Source organism: Copadichromis virginalis, linkage group LG23 (assembly GCF_057382275.1).
Source record: "Copadichromis virginalis isolate Kocher_CV1m ecotype Utaka linkage group LG23, C_Virginalis_male_GT1.1, whole genome shotgun sequence".
Lineage (NCBI taxonomy): Eukaryota > Metazoa > Chordata > Actinopteri > Cichliformes > Cichlidae > Copadichromis > Copadichromis virginalis.
Window position 1 is genome coordinate 16,551,334 of NC_140639.1, and position 22,523 is coordinate 16,573,856.

The window sequence follows — 22,523 nt, forward strand, 5'->3', positions numbered from 1 at the left end:
TGAAATCACGGTAAAGCACGCTGTTTTGACATGAGTTTTGGTGTACTTCATCTCCTTCCTTTATCAGTGTATAGACTAGTCACAACTCAAAATTTAGATCTAATAAAACAATACACCAAAAGATTTTTGATATGATTTCTTAATAATTTTTTTGAAGTTTATTTCTTATTATATGAGCAAAATTAACACAGTGAGAGAGGGTTTCTGATTTTCATGTTGATCAAAGGTTACACTTGTGTTTATGTAGTCACCCTCACTGATAATAATGCAGAAGTGTTTCTGAGAGAGATGAAGTGTGCTGCAGCTGCCACTGTGTAGCACAGTATTTTATGGTTGTCCATGGAAGATGTAGTGTCCTTGTTTTTTATGAGCGTAGATGACTATTTTATTGAATATGTGACACCAACCACGGTCACTCTACTCTCATCACAACTCTGTCCTTCACTGGAAAACAGGGACACAACACAGGCATGGACTCAGGGACACACAGACACACACAAACTCAAAAATCAGCCTCTTTTAATGAAAATCCCTTAATACACGTATTTTTTATACACACGAAAGTCATGCAAATTAATGGTTCTTTTCGTTTCTCAATTATGCATGTGTTCTGTGACTGTTTCTAAGACCATTCACTTACAAAACATGCCCACACACACAAAAACGCATGTACAGCACACATACACACAGTTTGTAGTCCATGATAAAAGCAGAAAAAATTGTGGAAAACCAAAATCAGAAGAACACAAGCTGAAAAATGTTTACTCAACTCAAATTTATGATAACTGGGTATCAAAGATTTTAGGAATAAATACGCAACAGTAGGAAAATATACTGAAATAAGACCATAATGCAATTAGCAATGTCTTTCCAAAATTAGCTGCTGTTAATGGAGCCAAATAAGTTAAAACACACTGATAAGCACATCAGTGTGTGTGTGTCAAATTTGACTGAAGTTGCATGTGTAACATTAGGCCCTGCAGTCACCGTCACACACTCATTAGTGAGAGTACAATTCTCATCAATCATCCTTCCCTACTTCTACGTAAGGAGTGATCATTTCTCTCAGCCACTGGTACATAGAGACATTATGAAACACACATGCTCATATTTGTCACAAACTATGGGTGAAGAGGAAAAAATGGGTCAGCAGCCTGTTGCTTGAAGGGGTCCCATGTGACAGCTGTTTCAGTTAATGGATTTTTAGAAGTCTAACCAAGCCAATGCAAGATGAAGCACAGTGACCCGACTTTAAACATTTCCTCTCCTTCCCTTGCTAACTTCCATTTACTCCTGTTATACCTCATTAGGCTGTCATTTATCAATAGCTTAACATAAAAAAGTTGTGTAATGTCTGAAACAAAGGAATTAAGTACAGAAGTATTCCTTCAGTTATAGCAGAATAACAATGAGAAAAAGTATATTCTGTCTGAGGTTATGCAAGTCTGTGAGTGACTCTAAATAGATAATGATCATCTTTACAAAAACGTCTTACCACATTGGCTTTCCAGAATGTTAAAAGTACAATGCTTAAAAAAATCTAACTCCTGGAAATGTTGAAGCACAAATGTACAAGCACAGATATATTTTTGTCCAAACTGAGTTAAGCATCAAATTTGATCTTTTACCTTACTCAAAGTAAAAGCATTATTCCCCCAAATACATCCACACAATTTTCTGCAGAATTTTGACACCTGTAATTTAAATAAAATTCAATAGTTCCCTTTTATTAAAATATATTCATGTTGTTAACCCAACCTAATGATCTCGTTCAGATTAGATTGGTTTAATGCACAACGCATGCACAAAGAGTTTTGTTATTCACTGACTTCTGGCCGCTGAATCAAAACAATGAATATGGTGACTAAGTGATCTGTATTGCAAGTTCATGTTATCAGATCATAATTTATTCTAATCATTACACAATGTAGTGTCAAGGTTGGCATTTATGTATCGCTGTAATCAATGCAATGCATGGATCCAGTACATTTACATTAACTTTAAATTTCATTGCTGATTATGTCCTTGTAGAGGCTGCCTTCATTTTTTTCAACAGAATTCATTTTGATTTAATGAAAAGTGAAACAATATTAATGAGCAGGGTAATTAACATGTTAGTATGTGTTTATGTTTTAATTAACTGGATTGGAACATATATTTTCCCTGTCATCTTCTTATTGATGGGAAAACTGCTTTGAGGAGAATGTGGCAGACATCCAAGGAGAAACAACCCTAATAAATCAATGTATTGCTAATGTTACTGCTCATGAAGCAAATGGATTGAGATGTCACTGTGCTAAGGAGGTGCAGATAAAAAAGTTAGGTATGGTAATGGCAAACAGAAGAATTAGTCATGTATGACAACCCACGTGGACTAGGTGCTATTGAGTATAAAATCCCTGTACAACAAGCTGCACTTAGATTCAGAAGGCAGTGTGCTACTTTTCCATGCAAGTTAAAGGTACTTCATTTAGGACACTCTGTTTTGAAGCTCTGATATTACAAGAAAATCATTTTTGAGTCATACCTTGGAATTTTTTTAAAGATCAAAACATTTCATTTCTCCTGCTGCAGGATTACCATTTCAGACCATATCATTTGATACCTTTATTGGCACAGTATAGTGAGCATTACTTTGTGGAGCTTTCTATCTTACCTTGTATAGTAAAGGTATTTTGCCAAGTTTGACAACAGCAATCTGGTTGGTGAGGTTCAGGGTCTCTTTGGCTCTTCTTAGGTCATCGACACTGCCATACTGGATGTCCACCACCTCACCCTGGTGATGAAAAACAAGCAGAACATCAGGGATCTACGATACTAAATTAATATTAAAAACTCTGATCGTTTATTAATATGTTTGAGGGTAACACCACCCAGATTTTACGTAGCATTTATGTATTTATATGCCAAGTCAACTGGAAGCTCACTGAATAATTAATAATTCCTGCATGGCCTTACTCTGGATATCAGATCTTTATATTTACTGTCTAAAAGTGAGATGCTGACATTGGCTTCTCATTAGGACAATATTAAATGACTTTCAGTTTTAAGCTTGTTGAGGACCCCCCACCCCTCCAAAAAAAACAACAACAAACAAACAAAAAAAAACAGATAGACGTCAATTAATAACCAACGTGCATGCCCAGAATTTACTATATAGAATATTACTACCAAAGAATCTGTTGACTTTGCAGCATCCCGAAATCACTTTGACGAAGTGTCTTTGTATCTGTATGTGAGTGTGTGCGTGCATGCATGTGTGTGTGTGTGCGCATGTGTACTTTTGTCTCCATGCATGTCTGGGTAACTGAGCAACTGTTATCACCTCCCAAATTAAAGTGACCTAGAAGCTGTTGAGGAAAGTCAAAGCATTACTTTTTTGGGGTCTCTCTCTCTCTCTCTCTCTTAGTCTCTCTCTTTTACCCTACTCCACCCATCGCTACTTCCTCACCTGGGCCTGATTCATTTTTCATGTGGCCTGGGGGCGAGTGTAACACGATGCTGCAGTAGGGTGAATGTGAGTGAGGGGTAGAGAGTGCCCGACTGTGTGAATGCGAGAAAGTGAGAGAGAACACATCTTTTTGCATCAGGGGACCCCAGTACATGAGAGCGCGAGAGATTTATCACTCCTGCCTGAATTTGCATTATAAAAGTCTTCCATTTAAACCGAAAGCCATGGAACAGTACAAGACACAGCAAATTGTAATACAGAAAAATTCTATACGGATTGAGATGGCACTGCTTAAACTAGACCAATCTCCTTTTCCTCTCTACCTTTATTCTTTCATTTCATCTTGACAAGGTAATAAAATTAACGATGTAAGTGTCCTCTGTCTGGCTGAAGCAGTGAGCATCTTTCACCTGTTAAGGTAATCATTTTTTAACCTCTTTTTTTAAACATCTTTCCTTTCAACCTAGCCTGTCAGTCAAACCAGGTTTTGGTTGACCAATATATATCCAGTATCTTATCCTAAATCTGTTCTGTATGTATTTTTAAGTGCAGGCTTGTCATGCATGCAAATTTCTTTTTTGAATGAGAAGAAAATAAATGTGAATATTTACCTAACTATCATTCAATCAGGAATTAATTTATGTCTTTGCTAAAACGAGCATTCTCACAATCTTATACTTTAGGATCTTAGGTGTGAGTGGACCCAGTGTATGTAAAATTAATATAAAATTAAATGCAATGATGGGCAAAGTTTAGTATGTGGATTGTCTAGTTATGGTACAATGTTCTCCAGGGAAACTCTACATCCTGGTGTCCATGCAAATGTTACTGTCCAACATGCTGCAGCAATCGTTTCAGACCTCCAGCCTAAGAAATGACTCGAGGAACAGCACACGGACCCAAAGGCTTTGATTGACAGAGTCCAAATGTGAGGATCCTTTGACTGAGTCCCAAATGATGCCCTGCCAATGTCCTTGTGCTGAACAACATAGAGAATACCCCACAAAGACTTTCAGCCCCGTCCGGATGTTCAGAGCTGTTTTCAGAGGAGAGGCACTTCTACAACATTAGGTAAAAATGTGGCTGTGGCTGATTATAGGGATTTAATATATAAGAATACTCTAATCTGCATGAAAATAAGCACAAAGCAAGGAAGAATATGGACTACATAAAAAAACAATAATTGCAATAATTTTATATCTCAGTCTCTGTTTCTAAATGCATACAGCATATGAAGAAAGAAGAAATGATGACGTGAATTAGACCAGTCATACAAGGAAAAGAAAGACGATTAAGGTTTGTTTCTTTCTTTTGTAGTCTGCTGATTAAAGCCTGCACATACTTTGCAATTAAGTCTCATCACGTCAAGTGGAAACCGTACCTTCATACAGGCATTATGTCAGACAGCATGAGGGGACAGGTTGAACGAAGGCCTGCCTGAGACAGACAATTGTGTGTCTGGCATTAATGCAATTTAGGAAAATTTACTATTATACATTTATTTGTAGAAGTGGCCTGACTGGATCTTAAAAAATTCTTGGGTCTGGATATTTCTTCATATGTTATAGTACATGGATACATGTTGCAGGAAGGCAACTAAACTTTGTATAAGAAGTCGTCCTGATTTCTATGAGGATTTATGTTCCTAGAAAAAAAATTGTATAGGAAAGATATGTAAGCTAAAGTATAGTTAATTAGTTACAAATGCAGAATCTCAACTGCAAAAGGATTCATTTCTTTTCTTTTTTTTTTTAGATTTAACACACACACACACACACATGCGCACACACACACACACACACACACACACACACACACACACACACACACACACACATGCGCGCACACACACACACACACACACACACACACACACACACACACACACACAGGGAGTGCAGAATTATTAGGCAAGTTGTATTTTTGAGGAATAATTTTATTATTGAACAACAACCATGTTCTCAATGAACCCAAAAAACTCATTAATATCAAAGCTGAATGTTTTTGGAAGTAGTTCTTAGTTTGTTTTTAGTTTTAGCTATTTTAGGGGGATATCTGTGTGTGCAGGTGACTATTACTGTGCATAATTATTAGGCAACTTAACAAAAAACAAATATATACCCATTTCAATGATTTATTTTTACCAGTGAAACCAATATAACATCTCCACATTCACAAATATACATTTCTGACATTCAAAAACAAAACAAAAACAAATCAGCGACCAATATAGCCACCTTTCTTTGCAAGGACACTCAAAAGCCTGCCATCCATGGATTCTGTCAGTGTTTTGATCTGTTCACCATCAACATTGCGTGCAGCAGCAACCACAGCCTCCCAGACACTGTTCGGAGAGGTGTACTGTTTTCCCTCCTTGTAAATCTCACATTTGATGATGGACCACAGGTTCTCAATGGGGTTCAGATCAGGTGAACAAGGTGGCCATGTCATTAGTTTTTCTTCTTTTATACCCTTTCTTGCCAGCCACGCTGTGGAGTACTTGGACGCGTGTGATGGAGCATTGTCCTGCATGAAAATCATGTTTTTCTTGAAGGATGCAGACTTCTTCCTGTGCCACTGCTTGAAGAAGGTGTCTTCCAGAAACTGGCAGTAGGACTGGGAGTTGAGCTTGACTCCATCCTCAACCCGAAAAGGCCCCACAAGCTCATCTTTGATGATACCAGCCCAAACCAGTACTCCACCTCCACCTTGCTGGCGTCTGAGTCGGACTGGAGCTCTCTGCCCTTTACCAATCCAGCCACGGGCCCGTCCATCTGGCCCATCAAGACTCACTCTCATTTCATCAGTCCATAAAACCTTAGAAAAAACAGTCTTGAGATATTTCTTGGCCCAGTCTTGACGTTTCAGCTTGTGTGTCTTGTTCAGTGGTGGTCGTCTTTCAGCCTTTCTTACCTTGGCCATGTCTCTGAGTATTGCACACCTTGTGCTTTTGGGCGCTCCAGTGATGTTGCAGCTCTGAAATATGGCCAAACTGGTGGCAAGTGGCATCTTGGCAGCTGCATGCTTGACTTTTCTCAGTTCATGGGCAGTTATTTTGCACCTTGGTTTTTCCACACGCTTCTTGCGACCCTGTTGACTATTTTGAATGAAACGCTTGATTGTTCGATGATCACGCTGCAGAAGCTTTGCAATTTTGAGACTGCTGCATCCCTCTGCAAGATATCTCACTATTTTTGACTTTTCTGAGCCTGTCAAGTCCTTCTTTTGACCCATTTTGCAAAAGGAAAGGACGTTGCCTAATAATTATGCACACCTGATATAGGGTGTTGATGTCATTAGACCACACCCCTTCTCATTACAGAGTTGCACATCACCTAATATGCTTAATTGGTAGTAGGCTTTCGAGCCTATACAGCTTGGAGTAAGACAACATGCATGAAGAGGATGATGTGGACAAAATACTCATTTGCCTAATAATTCTGCACTCCATGTATGTATGTATGTATGTATGTATGTATATATATATATATATATATATGGATAGCGTAGTGGTTAAACTACACGCCTTTGGAACAGAGGATCGCAAGTTCGATTCCTGCCTGGGGCGTCTGTATCCAGTAAGGGTCCTAAGGCTAGACCCCCTATGCTAAGCAAGCCTACCGCAGACATGAGCGAGACAGATAAATATGAAGGCATGCCGGCTCGGACGTCGCCCGGATCAACAAGGTCCGCGTCAGGTGTTGAGGAACCAGGGCACCCTGACGAAAAGTGGGCTACTGGAACAAGAAGGCATCAGTGGGCAAGGGACGAAAACAGGGCGTTGTTGGAATGCTACTACGCAAGTAACCCCGGCGGAAGGGGCTACATGAATAGGATGAGGGACCTATGGATTCTTCGATACCCAACATCCACAATGACGGCGAAACAACTAGTAGCTCAGTGTTCCAACATTCGAAAGAAGGGACTGCTCTCACAGCTAGAGATTGACGAGGTACAACACAAATGCTACGGCAAGGAGGAGTCAGGACGCCAGGTCAGGGGGGAGATATCATCACCCCCACCCGAGATTGGGTACATAGCCCCAAGTGCGATAGGAGAAGGATCGTTGAGTGCCAGAGGAACTGACCTGAAAAATAGGATCATGGCCAAGCTTGAAACCTGGATCCCCCGTAGCCGGTTACCAAGATTACGTGAAGTACCCTTAGAAGGTCTGCTAGATGATGTTAATGCAGCACTACGGGCAATACCTACAACCACAATTACCGACACTAACAAGCTGATCTACAATACGGCAGCAGTGATCAGTGAGATGCTTGGTTACAAGTTGAACAGCCACAAGGGGCAGTACCCTCCATGGAGAAGGAGGCTAGAGGGCAAGATCAAAGTAGCACGGAGGGAGGTTAGCCAACTAACGGAGTTGCAGAAAGGTGCGACAAATAAGGTGCCTAAGAAATACAGCAAGCTGTCCATACCTGAGGCCTTGGAAACTGCCAAGCAAAGACTCACAGCCTTGGCCAGCCGCTTGAGGAGGTACACCAGAGAGATAGAAGGCAGGAGAATAAACCAGCTGTTCTCCACAGAACCAGCAAAGGTGTACTCTCAGTGGCAAGGGAACAATAAGAGAACAGCACCACCAAGGCTGGAGACGGAGCAATACTGGAAGAGCATATGGGAGAAGGATGCAACCCATAACGGCAATGCTCAGTGGCTAGTGGATCTGAGGGCAGACCACAGCGACCTCCCTGAACAGGGTCCAGTAACCATCACAGTGGCAGATATCCAAGAAAGGGTCTCCAGTATGAAGAGTTGGACAGCACCAGGGCCCGACATGGTTCACGCCTACTGGCTGAAGAAGCTGACTGCACTCCACGAGCGTCTGGCAGCACAAATGAACCAGCTGCTAGTTAACGAGAGACACCCGGAATGGCTAACTGAAGGCCGGACGGTCCTGATCCCCAAGGACCCCAAGAAGGGACCGGTCCCCTCCAACTACCGACCAATAACCTGCCTCAGTACTACATGGAAGCTCCTGTCAGGCATCATATCGGCTAAGATGAACAGGCACATGGGTCAATACATGAGCGGGACACAGAAAGGAATTGGCAAGAATACCAGAGGCGCAAAACACCAGCTACTGGTAGACAGAACAATCAGCCGAGACTGCAAGACCAGACTGACCAACCTGTGCACTGCCTGGATTGATTACAAGAAGGCCTATGACTCAATGCCCCACAGCTGGATACTGGAATGCCTAGAATTGTACAAGATCAATGGGACCCTAAGAGCCTTCATCAGGAACTCAATGGGGATGTGGCGTACAACACTAGAGGCCAACTCCAAGCCCATAGCACAAGTTACCATCAAGTGCGGGATCTACCAAGGAGATGCTCTGTCCCCACTGCTGTTCTGCATAGGCCTGAACCCCCTCAGTGAGATCATTAACAAGACTGGCTACGGATACCGACTACGGAACGGAGCAGTTGTCAGCCACCTCCTGTACATGGATGACATCAAGCTGTATGCCAAGAGTGAACGAGACATCGATTCACTGATCCACACTACCAGGCTATACAGCAATGACATTGGAATGTCGTTCGGACTGGAGAAGTGTAGTCGGATGGTAACAAAGAGAGGGAAGGTAGTCAGAACTGAGGGGATTGAACTACCAGAAGGCAACATTGCAGACATAGAGGACAGTTACAAGTACCTGGGGATCCCGCAGGCAAATGGGAACCATGAAGAGGCCGCTAGAAAGGCTGCAACCACCAAGTACCTGCAGAGGGTCAGGCAAGTCCTGAGGAGTCAGCTGAATGGTAAGAACAAGATCCGGGCCATCAACACATACGCCCTGCCCGTGATCAGGTACCCTGCTGGGGTAATAGGCTGGCCAAAGGAGGAGATAGAAGCCACTGACATAAAGACAAGAAAGCTCCTGACCATGCATGGAGGGTTTCACCCCAAGTCCAGCACCCTGAGGCTGTACGCTAAGCGGAAGGAAGGGGGCCGGGGACTGGTGAGTGTCAGCACCACAGTCCAGGATGAGACAAGGAACATCCAAGAATACATTGGGAAGATGGCCCCAACTGACCGAGTGCTCAGTGAATACCTCAGGCAGCAGAAACCCAAGAAAGAGGAGGGAGACGAGGAACCATCATGGAAGGACAGGCCCCTGCACGGTATGTACCACCGGCAGATAGAGGAGGTGGCTGATATCCAGAAATCCTACCAGTGGCTGGACAAAGCTGGACTGAAAGACAGCACAGAGGCACTAATCATGGCAGCACAAGAACAAGCTCTGAGTACAAGATCCATAGAGGCTGGGGTCTATCACACCAGGCAAGACCCCAGGTGCAGGCTGTGTAAAGATGCCCCAGAGACAATCCAGCACATAACAGCAGGGTGCAAGATGCTAGCAGGCAAGGCATACATGGAACGCCATAACCAAGTGGCCGGCATAGTGTACAGGAACATCTGTGCCGAGTATAACCTAGAAGTCCCGAGGTCAAAATGGGAGATGCCCCCAAGGGTGGTGGAGAATGACCGAGCTAAGATCCTGTGGGACTTCCAGATACAGACGGACAAAATGGTGGTGGCTAACCAACCGGACATAGTGGTGGTAGACAAACAGAAGAAGACGGCCGTAGTGATCGATGTAGCGGTTCCGAATGACAGCAATATCAGAAAGAAGGAACACGAGAAGCTGGAGAAATACCAAGGGCTCAGAGAAGAGCTCGAGAGGATGTGGAGGGTGAAGGTAACGGTGGTCCCCGTGGTAATCGGAGCACTAGGTGCGGTGACTCCCAAGCTAGGCGAGTGGCTCCAGCAGATCCCGGGAATAACATCGGAGATCTCTGTCCAGAAGAGCGCAGTCCTGGGAACAGCTAAGATACTGCGCAGGACCCTCAAGCTCCCAGGCCTCTGGTAGAGGACCCGAGCTTGAAGGATAAACCGCCCGCAGGGGCGTGCTGGGTGTTTTTTTATATATATATATATATACATATATGTATATATATATATATATATATATATATACATACATACATACATACATACATATAATTTTACTGTCTGTGTACTTTTAGAAGCACACATATGACATATTGTTAAGCTACTGTTAACACGTGCAGCTTTTATAGTACTTTATTGTAATGGGGGTTGTTTGAATGCAAAGTCTTGCTTGTACTGGTATAGGCAAAGATAATGCTACAGCAACTAACAACGTGAGCCTTAAGCAACAAAAAATGTCATGTTTTTTCCTCACAGATGGAAGCCATATTCTATTAGTTTTTTAAAATGTAGGCATTTTTGCCATCAACTTAGCTGCTGTTCTTGCCAGTTTCCTCAAACATCTCTTGTAACAGCACCCTGAGAGGCCCCTCTGTGAAATTACAGTGTGTAAACCATCAACGTAGATACTTCACAAAGCTCAAGGTTTCACTGTTGGCAGGGGACAAATTATTTGACATGTTTTTCTGAAAAGAAATCTTTAAGAGGAACTAGACTCCTATCTGCATCTCCAGAACGAGCCATAGTGGGAGTCCTCTAGCAGCAGTTATGACCATCCCTATTAACCCACCATTGTCCTGTGGTCCAACGGCAGTATAGTAAATCAAGTGAGTCTGGTAGTAGCTGAAAGGTTGACTCCATTCTTCCTTCTGGTTCTGACAGCAGAAGGCCAAAAGTAGTTTCTCATAAAGGGCAATGTTTCATACATTATATCCTTACTCTTTCTAAACTCTCAAACGCCTCTAAATCATCCATTTATTCTTTTTATAAACTGCACTAGGTGTTTTTGCATTCTCTTCTCTCATTACTTTTCCCCAAACTTTAACTTTTAAAAGAAAGTTTCTTCAAACCTCTGACAGCCTCTCTGTTTAGAAAGTGGTTTAGGAAGAAACGATTTTCACATTTTGTTGAATTTTCCACTTTGAGACACACCTAACCTTCCCCAATCAAAGAATGACTTCAAACGCATGTAAATCACTGAGTTAAAACAATGATGATGAAGCACTTTTAAAATTTGTGAAATTGTAAAGAAAACACTACTAGTAGCAGTCAAAGGAGCTTGCAAAGAAAAGCGTCTTTAAGTTACTTGAAGACGTCTTCAAGTAACTTAAAGACGCTTTTCTTTGCAAGCTCCTTTGACTACGATGACCTGGATGACTGAGAACCTTCACAGACACCACTAGTAGCGCCGTACCTCAAAAGTCTGATTGATGATTAAGGCTGCGCTGGCTTCAATCTTTACAGCCATCACCTTCAATTTAGCTACTTTATAAAGGACAGACATGATCACACTTGAAACATTTCTTTTTTTGAGACCTTGAGTAATACTGTACATTTATGTATCTATGTACAGCCCCTAACTGCATGCACGTGTCCCTTGGTCAGAGTTCAGTAGGCAATGGACCATGGCAGTGCTGCCTGAGAATACAGAATAGCCATTTATAAAGCTTTCTGGGAGCAAATGCATTCCTGGATCTCCAGTTACTCCAGTAATTCATTATATAGTGTATGTTTGTATCCTTATGTGTATAACTGACAATGGAAAGGAAAATTCATACAAATGACAAAAAAAAAAAGGATGATAAAGTGAAAAGAGAAAAGGGAAAGCACCAGGACGAGTATTTTTTACTCTACCTGTGTTGAATTAGTCAGAATCTTTTCCCAACAGTCTATCCTTGGAAGGCTTAAAAGTGAGCTTTTATAAAGCATTAGCGAGCTTTTTTACAGTGTGATATTGAGTCACATAATTGAGCCTGTGGGTTTGCATAAAGTTTCTTTCAATACTGACGTTTGCTCAGCCGGTGGATTGGAAGTGAATTCAGTTTATCATATTCGATTAATAATTCATGTCAAGAAAACCTATTATTTAAAAAACTTTGGTCAAATTTTAACTTCATTTAAAACACAGACACACAAAACCCATCATAAAAGCAGGTGGCCAGTATAACACTGCAGAAAAAGTAAGGCTCCATTTATGAATAAATGCTGGCATTTTTCTTATCCTTTCTTTAACAATTGGGTGTGATTTTTTTTATTTTTTTTTATTTATGTTAGTTACGTTCTTTCTCTCTCTCTCTTTTTTTTAAATAATTCCTGAATAGTATATCAGGAAAAGAAACAGTCCAGCAAGCTTTTTCTTATAGTTGATTAATTCCCTGTAAAATAAGATAAATTGGGCAATTTTAGAAACCATTATAAATCTATTGAATTTTCACATGATGTGGCTCTTAGAAACTAATCTACTGACTCCAGAGAGAACGTATATAAACAAGGCTTGTATTTATTTACTAGTAAATCAGGAAAGAGTAGAATCATATCCAGTTTACATGACAGCTACTTCAATTTTAAAGTAAAAAAAGTTTTAAAGCAGAGTTTAAAGATATTCAGACAAGCAAACTGACTGAAAATGTTTGATATTCAAGCAGCATAATGATGATCTAATTTGTTATTGGGGGGATAAGTAAACAGCACATAGAGCTTTAGGTAAAAAAATCAAGAATACATTTTACCTTTTATAGAAAAGCATTGCAAAAAACTGAAGTTCTTAGTTGTTCTTATGTTGGTCGATACTTTGTCTAACAACTTTTTTGCATGCTTGTCTTGCATGTTTTACTGTGTTCTTACAGCTGTGACCGAATGGCCCTGAAGCTCTACAGGGAGGCTGGTATCTTGCTTCACTTGATGGATAACATCCTCTGGTGAATGCGTGCTATACCAGAAGGATTTTCTGTTCTTCATGGATGTTCATGACACCTGGGACACTGCTATTGTATTTTCACTGTTCGGTCTATACGAGTCCTAGGGGTCCTGTGGCAACTGGGTCCCTCTCTCGTAGAGTTTCCCACATCTGTTGCCATTCTCTGTTATTACTTATTAAGTGAACAACCTCTTTTCCACTTAAAACAGTCCAGTGAACCACGCTGTGTAAACAACGCCCTTCACTGAAATACACTTTGCCTATAGCAACATAATGAACATGGTGATATCGTCTTCTTCTGTTACAGATCAAGAATTAATAATACAAGCTGCTGTTATTGTATTTTACTTTCAAATTTAACACAATAGTTGAACTTGTTAATTTTAAGAGCACACAGTCCAGCACCAGCAAAACAGGGCCACCAACAGCAGGACTTATTAGTCCAGTATACTTGCTCTGGGCCCAATCCATCCATCACAAATGCCATATTTAATTGTCTGAAAGCCATGTTTAGATCCTGCAAACCACCGCTTAATTCAAGGCAGCGTGCAGGAACAGAGCTAGGAAATAATAAAGTGATGGATGACTGTGACCCTCCTTTGGGTAGACTTCGACGAGTGGACAGCTGGATGGATCGAGTAAAGCGGAGAAAGGAGAACGAAGGGAGAGGAAGGGGGAGAAAAGAAGAAGAAAACTTGGTATTCAAAGAATCACTCCAACTTTTCATCTGCCCTCAGGCCGGGCAGGGGCTCAAGGGAATAACAAGCATCTCCTTCAACCCCTTTCTCTGTTCCCAGGATACAGAGAAGTAAAACTCTCTAAAAATAGTGTGACTGTATGCTTTGTGTATGCATGTCTGTGTGTCTTCTAGCTAGAGTGGGTGGACTACATACATAATGACTTCCATTAACCTTCACACTCTTGAAGGATGGTAAAAAGATTAACTGTGCACTGTGCATGACACAACTACTATGAAAACATTTTTTAAGATCTCTGCATTGAGTGTGTTGGTGTTATTGTATTGTACAAGTGTATTATTATCTTTCTAATGTGTATGTAATAATGTGTGTTAATGAGGTTATCTGAAAGAGGTGGCTTTGGACAGCCTTTAAGAAAATGTCCCTTTTGGTTCTATAAAAATACAGAAAAACAAAAGAAAAAAAAAAACATCTTGAGTATGACCCATTTTAAAGACTCTACTCCATTTTGTTCAGTTACCTGTGCAGATACAATATATTAATTTTTTCATTCAACAACATCATTTAAAGAAGTTAAAATTGGTATAAACAATGTATTCCAAAGCACATCCTTTATCAAACACATACAAAAATAAAATAAAGCTTAATAAAGACATTGTTGAGTAGAATTGGGGAGTTTTGGCCATCGACTGTCAATGAATCTGCCTTAATTTTCAATTTAATCTTGATGAGCTTTTTTGTTGTTTTTTTGTTTGTTTTTTGTCAAACTTAATTGGACTGCTTCATTTTTAGATTTGAACACTGCGCTATTCAGTCTAACAAATCAATTACTTGCATTTACCTGACGACAGCTAGTTATTCTGTCCACGTTCTATGCATTACCTCCCTAAAATCTGGGAGCTTTCTGCATTTCAAACAACCTGCTATTAGAAAAGCTGCTTAATATAACATATGTGTCCTTCTCGTTTAGACAGTTACAGTATATCAAATAAAACAAACAACAGTTCAACACTGAGCTTTGGTTAAACAAATTATCAGCATTAGAACCTAAAAGTTCTTGCCATGACCTTTGTTCATGACCATGGCTGGGGTTAGGAGTGAGAAAGACTAGGACCGGGTTCCAGCAACCAGAAAGGTTACACAGCCTTCGTTTCAAGAAATGTCAACATGACACAACACAGCACAACCATACCTGCACGCTTCCCATGGCAGAGTATGCAGCATAGGAGAACTGCTGCTTTGTCAGATCATTTGGCCCACGCTGGTCACAAGGGGTCCCGTTTGGCATGAAACACTGGTGGCTAGATCTGTCAGTGATGGTGTTGGGTGTGGAACCAGGCAGACTGAGCAGAACAGTGTGATTGGATAGGTGGACATCAGTTAAACCAAGTCCCACCCACTGTCTGTAAAGGTACCTGGCTCTTGACTCTTCACTGTCATCTGACAAGCTTGAAAAAGATCTAGAAAGAGTGGAGAAAGACTTGTTACTTTGGAGATAAACAGAAAGCAAGATCCCATTATTTCCCAGAACTGTTCATTGAAATGTATTTAGTTTTCCTAAACAAACTTACTTGATAAGTGATTGTGTTTGCTTAATAATGAATCATGAACAAATACTGTGAAAAGCTGTGAAATTATAATGACGTATTGCAAACTATCAAGCTGTAAAGAATCTATATTTCTCTGTAAAATTTAACAAAAACTGCTTTAAATGTTATCCTCCTTTTTACATTGTGCACCTCTGGACCACTTCCAGAAAAATTGCACTTATTTTTAGACATATAGTTTTTTTATCTTCACTCATTACCAGTTTAGCTCATGATATCTGGTTGCCTAAACTATTGTCTTCACACGACAAAAGTATTCCAGTTGAAGGGTTGATAATTTGATACATTGGAAAAGATCATGTGCAAATTACAGATGCACGTCTTCAAAGTGGGACCTCCAATTAATGATCTTGAGTTGGTGCAGCACTCCTCAAAGAGATGACCTACAATGGGAGACTGGCCAAATTTGAGTCAGACTGTTCTTGAAATGTTTTCTTCAGACAGAATTACTGTGAGATCATGGACCAGTAGAAAAATCTATTTTGTTAAAACTGAGTGAGGATTAAACAGGATGCCATTCCAAACATGATAAAAATCTATCAAACTGTCAGCAATTTCAGTTCCATTTGATACAATTTTATTTATACAGCACCAAATCACAAAAACAATTGCCTCAAGATGCTACCTGGAACATCAAATTTGTAATACCATAAAAATGTAGTCTGATAAACCCGTACAACTCTCAAGGAACTGACTGAAATCGTTTGTGCACAAGAACGAAAACTATGAATCTGTGAATATTTCCTTTTTTGTGCTTTTGAACTGGAGAAAAGGTATCAGCACGCAACATGAGCCTGCAGTCCTCTACGACTTTATATTTCACAGTTGGAAAGACATTCATGACCATAACATTCACATGGAGGCTTTTTTTAAATAAAGACCTTTCTTCAAAATTGTTCTTTAAACTAAAGTATTTGTTCACATAAAAACCCAACTCCATTAGGGAGTTCAACATTTGGAGAATTTGACTAACTGAGCTTCATTATTTTTTTTATCAATTAATAAAGCAGATCTTTTTTGTATGTACTTCTTCTATTTGGCTGAGTTCTTTGAAGCATTTCTTACACCCAGACTCCTCACAGGAGCTGTCAGTCTGTCATTTCCGTTTTCCTAATTGCAGGAAAGAGATGTCAATAAAACTTGATCCGTTGGCCTTATTTGAGTCTTCTCTTCAGGTTTGTTTGGTTCCTGATGTTTACTCTCTTTATTGTTCTGACTCTGAGAGGTCTGGACTCTAAAGTTCAGCAATAAAGACATTTCCAGATTGGACTGGCTGGTATTTCATCCTCATGCTGAAGAAACATTTTTCAGCACTGAACAAAAGCTGGTTACAAACATACAAAATATCTATCTATCTACATTTCTTTTTTGGCTTGAGCGATGCTAAATAATATAAGAATAACGTATGGATAACCTTGATAAAGATGGGCCACATATCTGTTTTGTCTATCTGTAAGTAGGAGGGAAACATTTATGTATGCCTGCAGAATGTGCTTGTGTGTTTAGTGTGTGTGATATCTATATCAGTCTCAGCAGCAGATGGCCCAAACACACAATTGTGCCATTCTCTAGTCAGCAGGCCACGTCACATAGCTCGCCAGGAGCAGCAGCAGGAGGCATTGTGTGTGTTGCTGTGTTAGTTTGTGTTTTCTTGTGTATGTGTGTGGAAGACCTGCATCTATAATCCAAGCTGTTGGAAGGGCTCCCTGTGGTTTGGGACACATGCCCAATTCTAACGATACGTCATGTCTCAAGTGACTTGAGTGTGTCTGTGTTTGCTTGTATGTGTCAATCTACACAGCTGTGTTGAAACGACATCTTACTGCTTACCTACCAAACACAATTTTTCAGAACACATTGATCTGTCTTTAAATTTAAAAGCCAAATTCAGATCCTTTAGTAAAAGTAGCATTTTTAGCTAGCATTATGAAACGAGTCAGAACTTCTGTTTTCAGCTAACTTGTGAAACAAAGGGTCCTAAATGTCCTACATGCATATTAATTTTGGGATACAAATAAGAGCATAAACCTAATTAGCATCATCTGGCTCTGGTGTTTCACCTGTGTCTACACACAACATAAGCTGTAAGGCCACACGAAAGCAATTAGCTAATCACATCAGCCGCGGAAGCAATATTATAACTATAGCTCATAAACCATCCATCCATGTTAATACTCCAACATAAGCTGCCACAGCTAATTTTATTGCAGGCAAACCTGGACTTTTGCTTGTGTTTTCAGGTTTGGCTGGGTAAAAATTTATATATGCTATGTGCCAACACATTGTTCTTATCTTGTTAGCTTACAGTAACATCTAAAATCATACCAACTAGTCAGACAAAGGTGGTTGCCAACTAAGTTGACCCAGGGTTTCTGAATCATGCACATTCACACGAAAAGGGTAGCAGTGCCCTCTTTTAAGATAATTGTGAAGGTGTATAGAACAATAAAATTGTCTTAAAATGATTTAAAAAATTAATGATGTAATGAAGCAACACTGTCTTACAGCAGCGGTCCCCAACCCCCGGGCCTCGGACCGGTACCGGCCGCGAGAGTTGAGGCTCAGGTGTGAAATGTATGGTCTTCAGGGTTTTTATCGGTTTTCAGCGTTATTTTGTTATTGTTTTTATTGTTAACTCGGGTTTCCTGGGTCTTTTCACGTGTGTTATGAATAAATCTTCTTTTTTCGGTACCGGTTACTAGTTTTATTTTGTTGTATTTATCCGCGACACCTTAAAGGCCGGTCCGTGAAAATATTGTCGGGCATAAACCGGTCCGTGGCACAAAAAAGGTTGAGGACCGCTGTCTTACAGACAGGGTTAACCTGAAGACAAACAAGCGAATATATAATGTGTCATTCCCAAAGGACACTGGTCACTTGGTGCAGCGGGCCACATTACCATTTTGTGATATAATTTATTAAAACTTTAATGGAGCCATGTTTGAGACTCCAGTAAAACTGTCATTTCAGAAGGTTACTACCCCATCAATATCATGTGAAGATGTGTCCTGTTTAAGCCAGATGGCTCTTCTTCCTCTTCTTGACATTTTCTTCCAACTAATAGGATTGAGCATGGATATCGTGTACAATATCTGTATTTATTTTATGGCAAATAATTCTAAAAGGCTGTTCAGAAACTTCAAAAAACAAGAAAATCTGTGTTATTTTCATGCTGTGTAACCTTTCCTACACCTGCAGAGATACTCTGATTGTTTTGAAGTGTTAATATGGCCGCATTTGAGGGCTGGCAAATATCTTTATCTGATGAGTGGATTGAATCCTTTCCTCTGAAGCCGCTCTACCCCACAGAGATTGATGAAAAACTGTTTATTCAAACTTCAGCGAGCTGCAATTGTTTCATGAAAGGCTTTTTTTTTTTTATGTTTCATATCTCGTCTCTTCTAAAGCATCTGAGCTTTAATTAATTCTTTATTCACAATATCACTGACAAATGGGGTGAGGAAGAGAAATGTCTCTTCATCCTGATTTGAAATAACAGTTCAAAGTCTGGTCCCAAACTCCCAAGCTTAAATTTCTATGCAAGTCAAAAGCTTTTCTATTATTAAAGATGGAAAATGGCAATGCTTCTTCAAAGCCAGTTTTTAGCATCTATGCACCATCTCCTTTCAAACAGAGCCAGACAAATTAACTTTGGCAAAGAATACATTTATGGTCTTATTTTGATTTGTGTTTTTATTGAATGCTTTATGTTTGCTATAATGGTAATATGTAAGAGCTATTAGCATGAGAGCAGGCAGATAAATCACATGTTTCGCCCATGCATATTGCATATATAATTGCCTCTGTGGGAGCTCGATGTGCTTTCTTGGGCCAAGCAGACTTGGGATATGAGCTGCTGTTGCCTCTGCTGGCAGCTGCTGAGGATAATATATTCCTGTAGAGCACAATCATTTTAATAGCTCATCCATTTGTTGAGGAGACAATTGATTTTCTCTGTTTCCACACACGTTAGTCACATTTGATTTCTCTCGTCCCATTTGCATTTGTCACATTTTAAGAGCATGGCGCCTGTGCTCAGGCTCCATGATAGGAAATCTTTATTCAGGTGCCAGGGCTAGTGTTAAGGTGGAATGCAAGTGATGATAGAGGCTGCCAATAAAGACGACTCCACTCATCACTGGCACTTTTACGCACATCAAGTAAGGATGGAGAAATTAGCAAAGCACATCAGAGAGACAGCAGAGAGTTAAATCACTGATCCAGGGACAGGGAATTCTGTGGCTACGTTGAAAAGATGATTTGAAACATTTTCAAATATTTCTAGTCTGATAGATCTAATTCAGTTCTAAATAAACTAATATCATAATATTCTATTATTTTCTAGAGTCAGCCCTCATTTATTATGCTCCTGAGGATTGAACAATAACTCTAAAGGTCTTTCAACATTTTACTTTAGCCATTGGCTGCTTTTTCATTTTCAGTCCAGTCCTTGAATCTGACAGTTTACATGGTAATGTCTGTCTATGAATCTGTCAAACTACCACTGATATGTGACGCTTTGTTGCTTCACAGACCTGTCTGTTGGAAATGAGCAGCAGAGATGAAGCATTTCCAGTACTTGGTGGTAGACTCTAGCTTCTGTTGCTCTTGTGCTTAGAGCTTGTTCCAGTTCTGCCATGATTAGTGCATCTGTGCTGTCTTTCACCCCAGCTTTGTCCAGCCATTAGGTAAAACACAAATTTCTGTGGTTTGACAAGGATTTTTGTTTTTGGTCAATTATTTCTTTCGTGTAACAATGCTGATTGGCAATTGGATGGCAATGCAACTACGAGTCCAACACGTCAGTGATGGATGAAGGCACAGTTCCAAGAGAAGCTGTCTTTGAATACAGCAGCAGTTAGAGGACCGCTTCTCACTGAATGTAAAATAGGTCCAGTGGTAATGCGCTCAGCTACACTGCTGAATAGTAATGCACACATGCGGACAGCGCATACACTGTACAATTAACCTTTCACATCCCTGAACAAAATATTACATTTTGCTCTTTGAGTCCTGGTAATAAGGGCTGTCAAGAGATTAGAAAGAGGGAAATTGAGAAAAAGAGGAAAAACAGTTTAGTTTTAACCACTCACAGCCATCATGATCCTGGTTTATACAAATCTAATAATGTATTGGGATTTGGACATTTCCTAATTAATTAATTTAACCCCACCCTTTGACTTTCACAAATCTAATTTATACAGTATTATGGTAATAAAATTCAGTCAATTCAGTGTTGCCACAAAAAAAAGATGTATCTCCATCAGGATTTCATATCAATAAGTTAAAACAAACCAAAGAAATACATCAAATAAACAGTGAAAGGAAAAAACTTGGTCAGTTTTTAGTGCTCATTTATAAAAAAGACGAATAAATAAAATTTCCACTCAGCCTGTGGGTGGTCTTTATCTTTCAGGCGTGGGTCCCCTATCAGAGACTTCAAGCTCAAGGGTCTTGCACAGTGTCTTTGCTGTTTCTAGGACTACATGTATACATATATATAGATATTTGTCTGACTAGTTGGTGTGTGTACATATATATGCCTGCCATCAGCTGAAAAACTGATGTACAAATTGCTGTCTATACAAGTAAAACCAAAACCAAAACAAAAAAAGCTACTGACAGACATCCATGGGACCTCAATTGCAAAAGGATAAACATACTTTTATTTGGTGGCAGGAAATGTTTAGTTTATCTAACAAGTTGCAGATTCTAATTTGAAAGATATGGGGCTATAGAAGCCATTTGCTTGTTCAAGCAAACACATTCTTATCAATTGCCTCACTCTTTAGGTCTAAACATTTTTTTTTAGATATGGCTGTTTTGCCAACCTGATTCATTGTTCTTGTTTATTAAAAGAAAAAAGAAAAAAAAACAGTGATAGGTGAATGCCAAACTTTAAAGGGATGATCTTATCGTACCACTTTGCATTTTGATGGTAGGAAATGTCCACATTACATTTTTTTGAAGCCGAAAGTAGGATAAACATAGTTGCTTATAATATGCACACTGAAATAACTTCACAGGACAATTGCAAGAATTAGAGCTAAATCTCATTGTTACATTTGCCACCAAATTCCATGCTTAAATATTGGTGACTTTGAGTTACAGTGTTAGTGGATAGGGTTGCAACATCTATTAAAATATATTTGAATATGACAACCATTTCTTTGTAACTCTAACTTTCTCTGTCATTGCTTCTATCAAATTTTAAAATAGCCTAACTCACGGCACACCTGTATGTATCTGTTTTTCATGACAGTCATTTTGTAATGCAGTGATAGTAAAATAGTGATTCTGCATATCGCCATAGTAATTTTGGTGCATGGGATGTACAAAAGTAGAAGACGAAGTTACTAAAGTAGCTCATACCGTTGTTGAATCCAGCAACCGATAGGCCAGAGGTAGCAAATGAGCAATCAGCAGAATCTCTTCTTGTGATTGTGTGACATTGATGGGAATGATGGGGTTTTTTTTTCCTTACACAGTTTGCACGATTCTATGCATATTTGTATGCAGGTCAAATGACCTGATTACAGTTCAATCCAATAAAGTGCAATGTAATACAATACAAGTCGTATAAATTTTATTCAATTTTATTCATATAAAATCAGTTTACAACAGCAGTCCAGGTTCACAGTCTTGTAAGGTTAAGCCCTAACAATATTTGAGAGTGGGGACACCAATAAAACGCGCAAGAAAGACATTTAGCCACAAAATAAGACAAAATATTTTTTTCTAGCTGAGTGTGTGTGTGTGTGTGTGTGTGTGTATGTGTGTTTATCAAGGAATGTATTTGATAATCAGAATGAAAAGCCACTATAATGTCTCCTATGGACCCAGAGGCACACAGAGAAAGACCCAGGAGATCCTTAATGTTCCGCAGACCCATAAGAATACAGAAGACCCGAGGACACACATCCCGACGATAACTGCATGCCCAGCCCAGCGGAAGGAGGAGGGATGCACCAGATGCAGTCCTTGCGGCCAAAGGGTAAGAGCCCAAGAGCACAAGATGCAACAGGCAGCCTACCCCACCAAGGGAGTTGGGCACCAAGGCCCCAGGAGCCGAAGAGCCGTAGAACCCCCATCCTCCACAACCA

At 40.0% G+C, this 22,523-nt stretch overlaps 1 protein-coding gene across 1 annotated transcript in view; it reads right to left on the bottom strand.

Moving 5' to 3' along the window:
- Positions 1-22,523, bottom strand: part of naaladl2 (N-acetylated alpha-linked acidic dipeptidase like 2) — a 472,039-nt gene that overhangs the window by 274,043 nt on the left and 175,473 nt on the right. Inside the window, exons 6-7 of the mRNA XM_085449971.1 lie at positions 15,006-15,273; positions 2,657-2,776 (exon numbers count right to left, since the gene is read on the bottom strand). Coding sequence (XP_085306097.1) covers positions 2,657-2,776; positions 15,006-15,273 — 388 coding nt within the window. The remainder of the gene's footprint in view (positions 1-2,656; positions 2,777-15,005; positions 15,274-22,523) is intronic.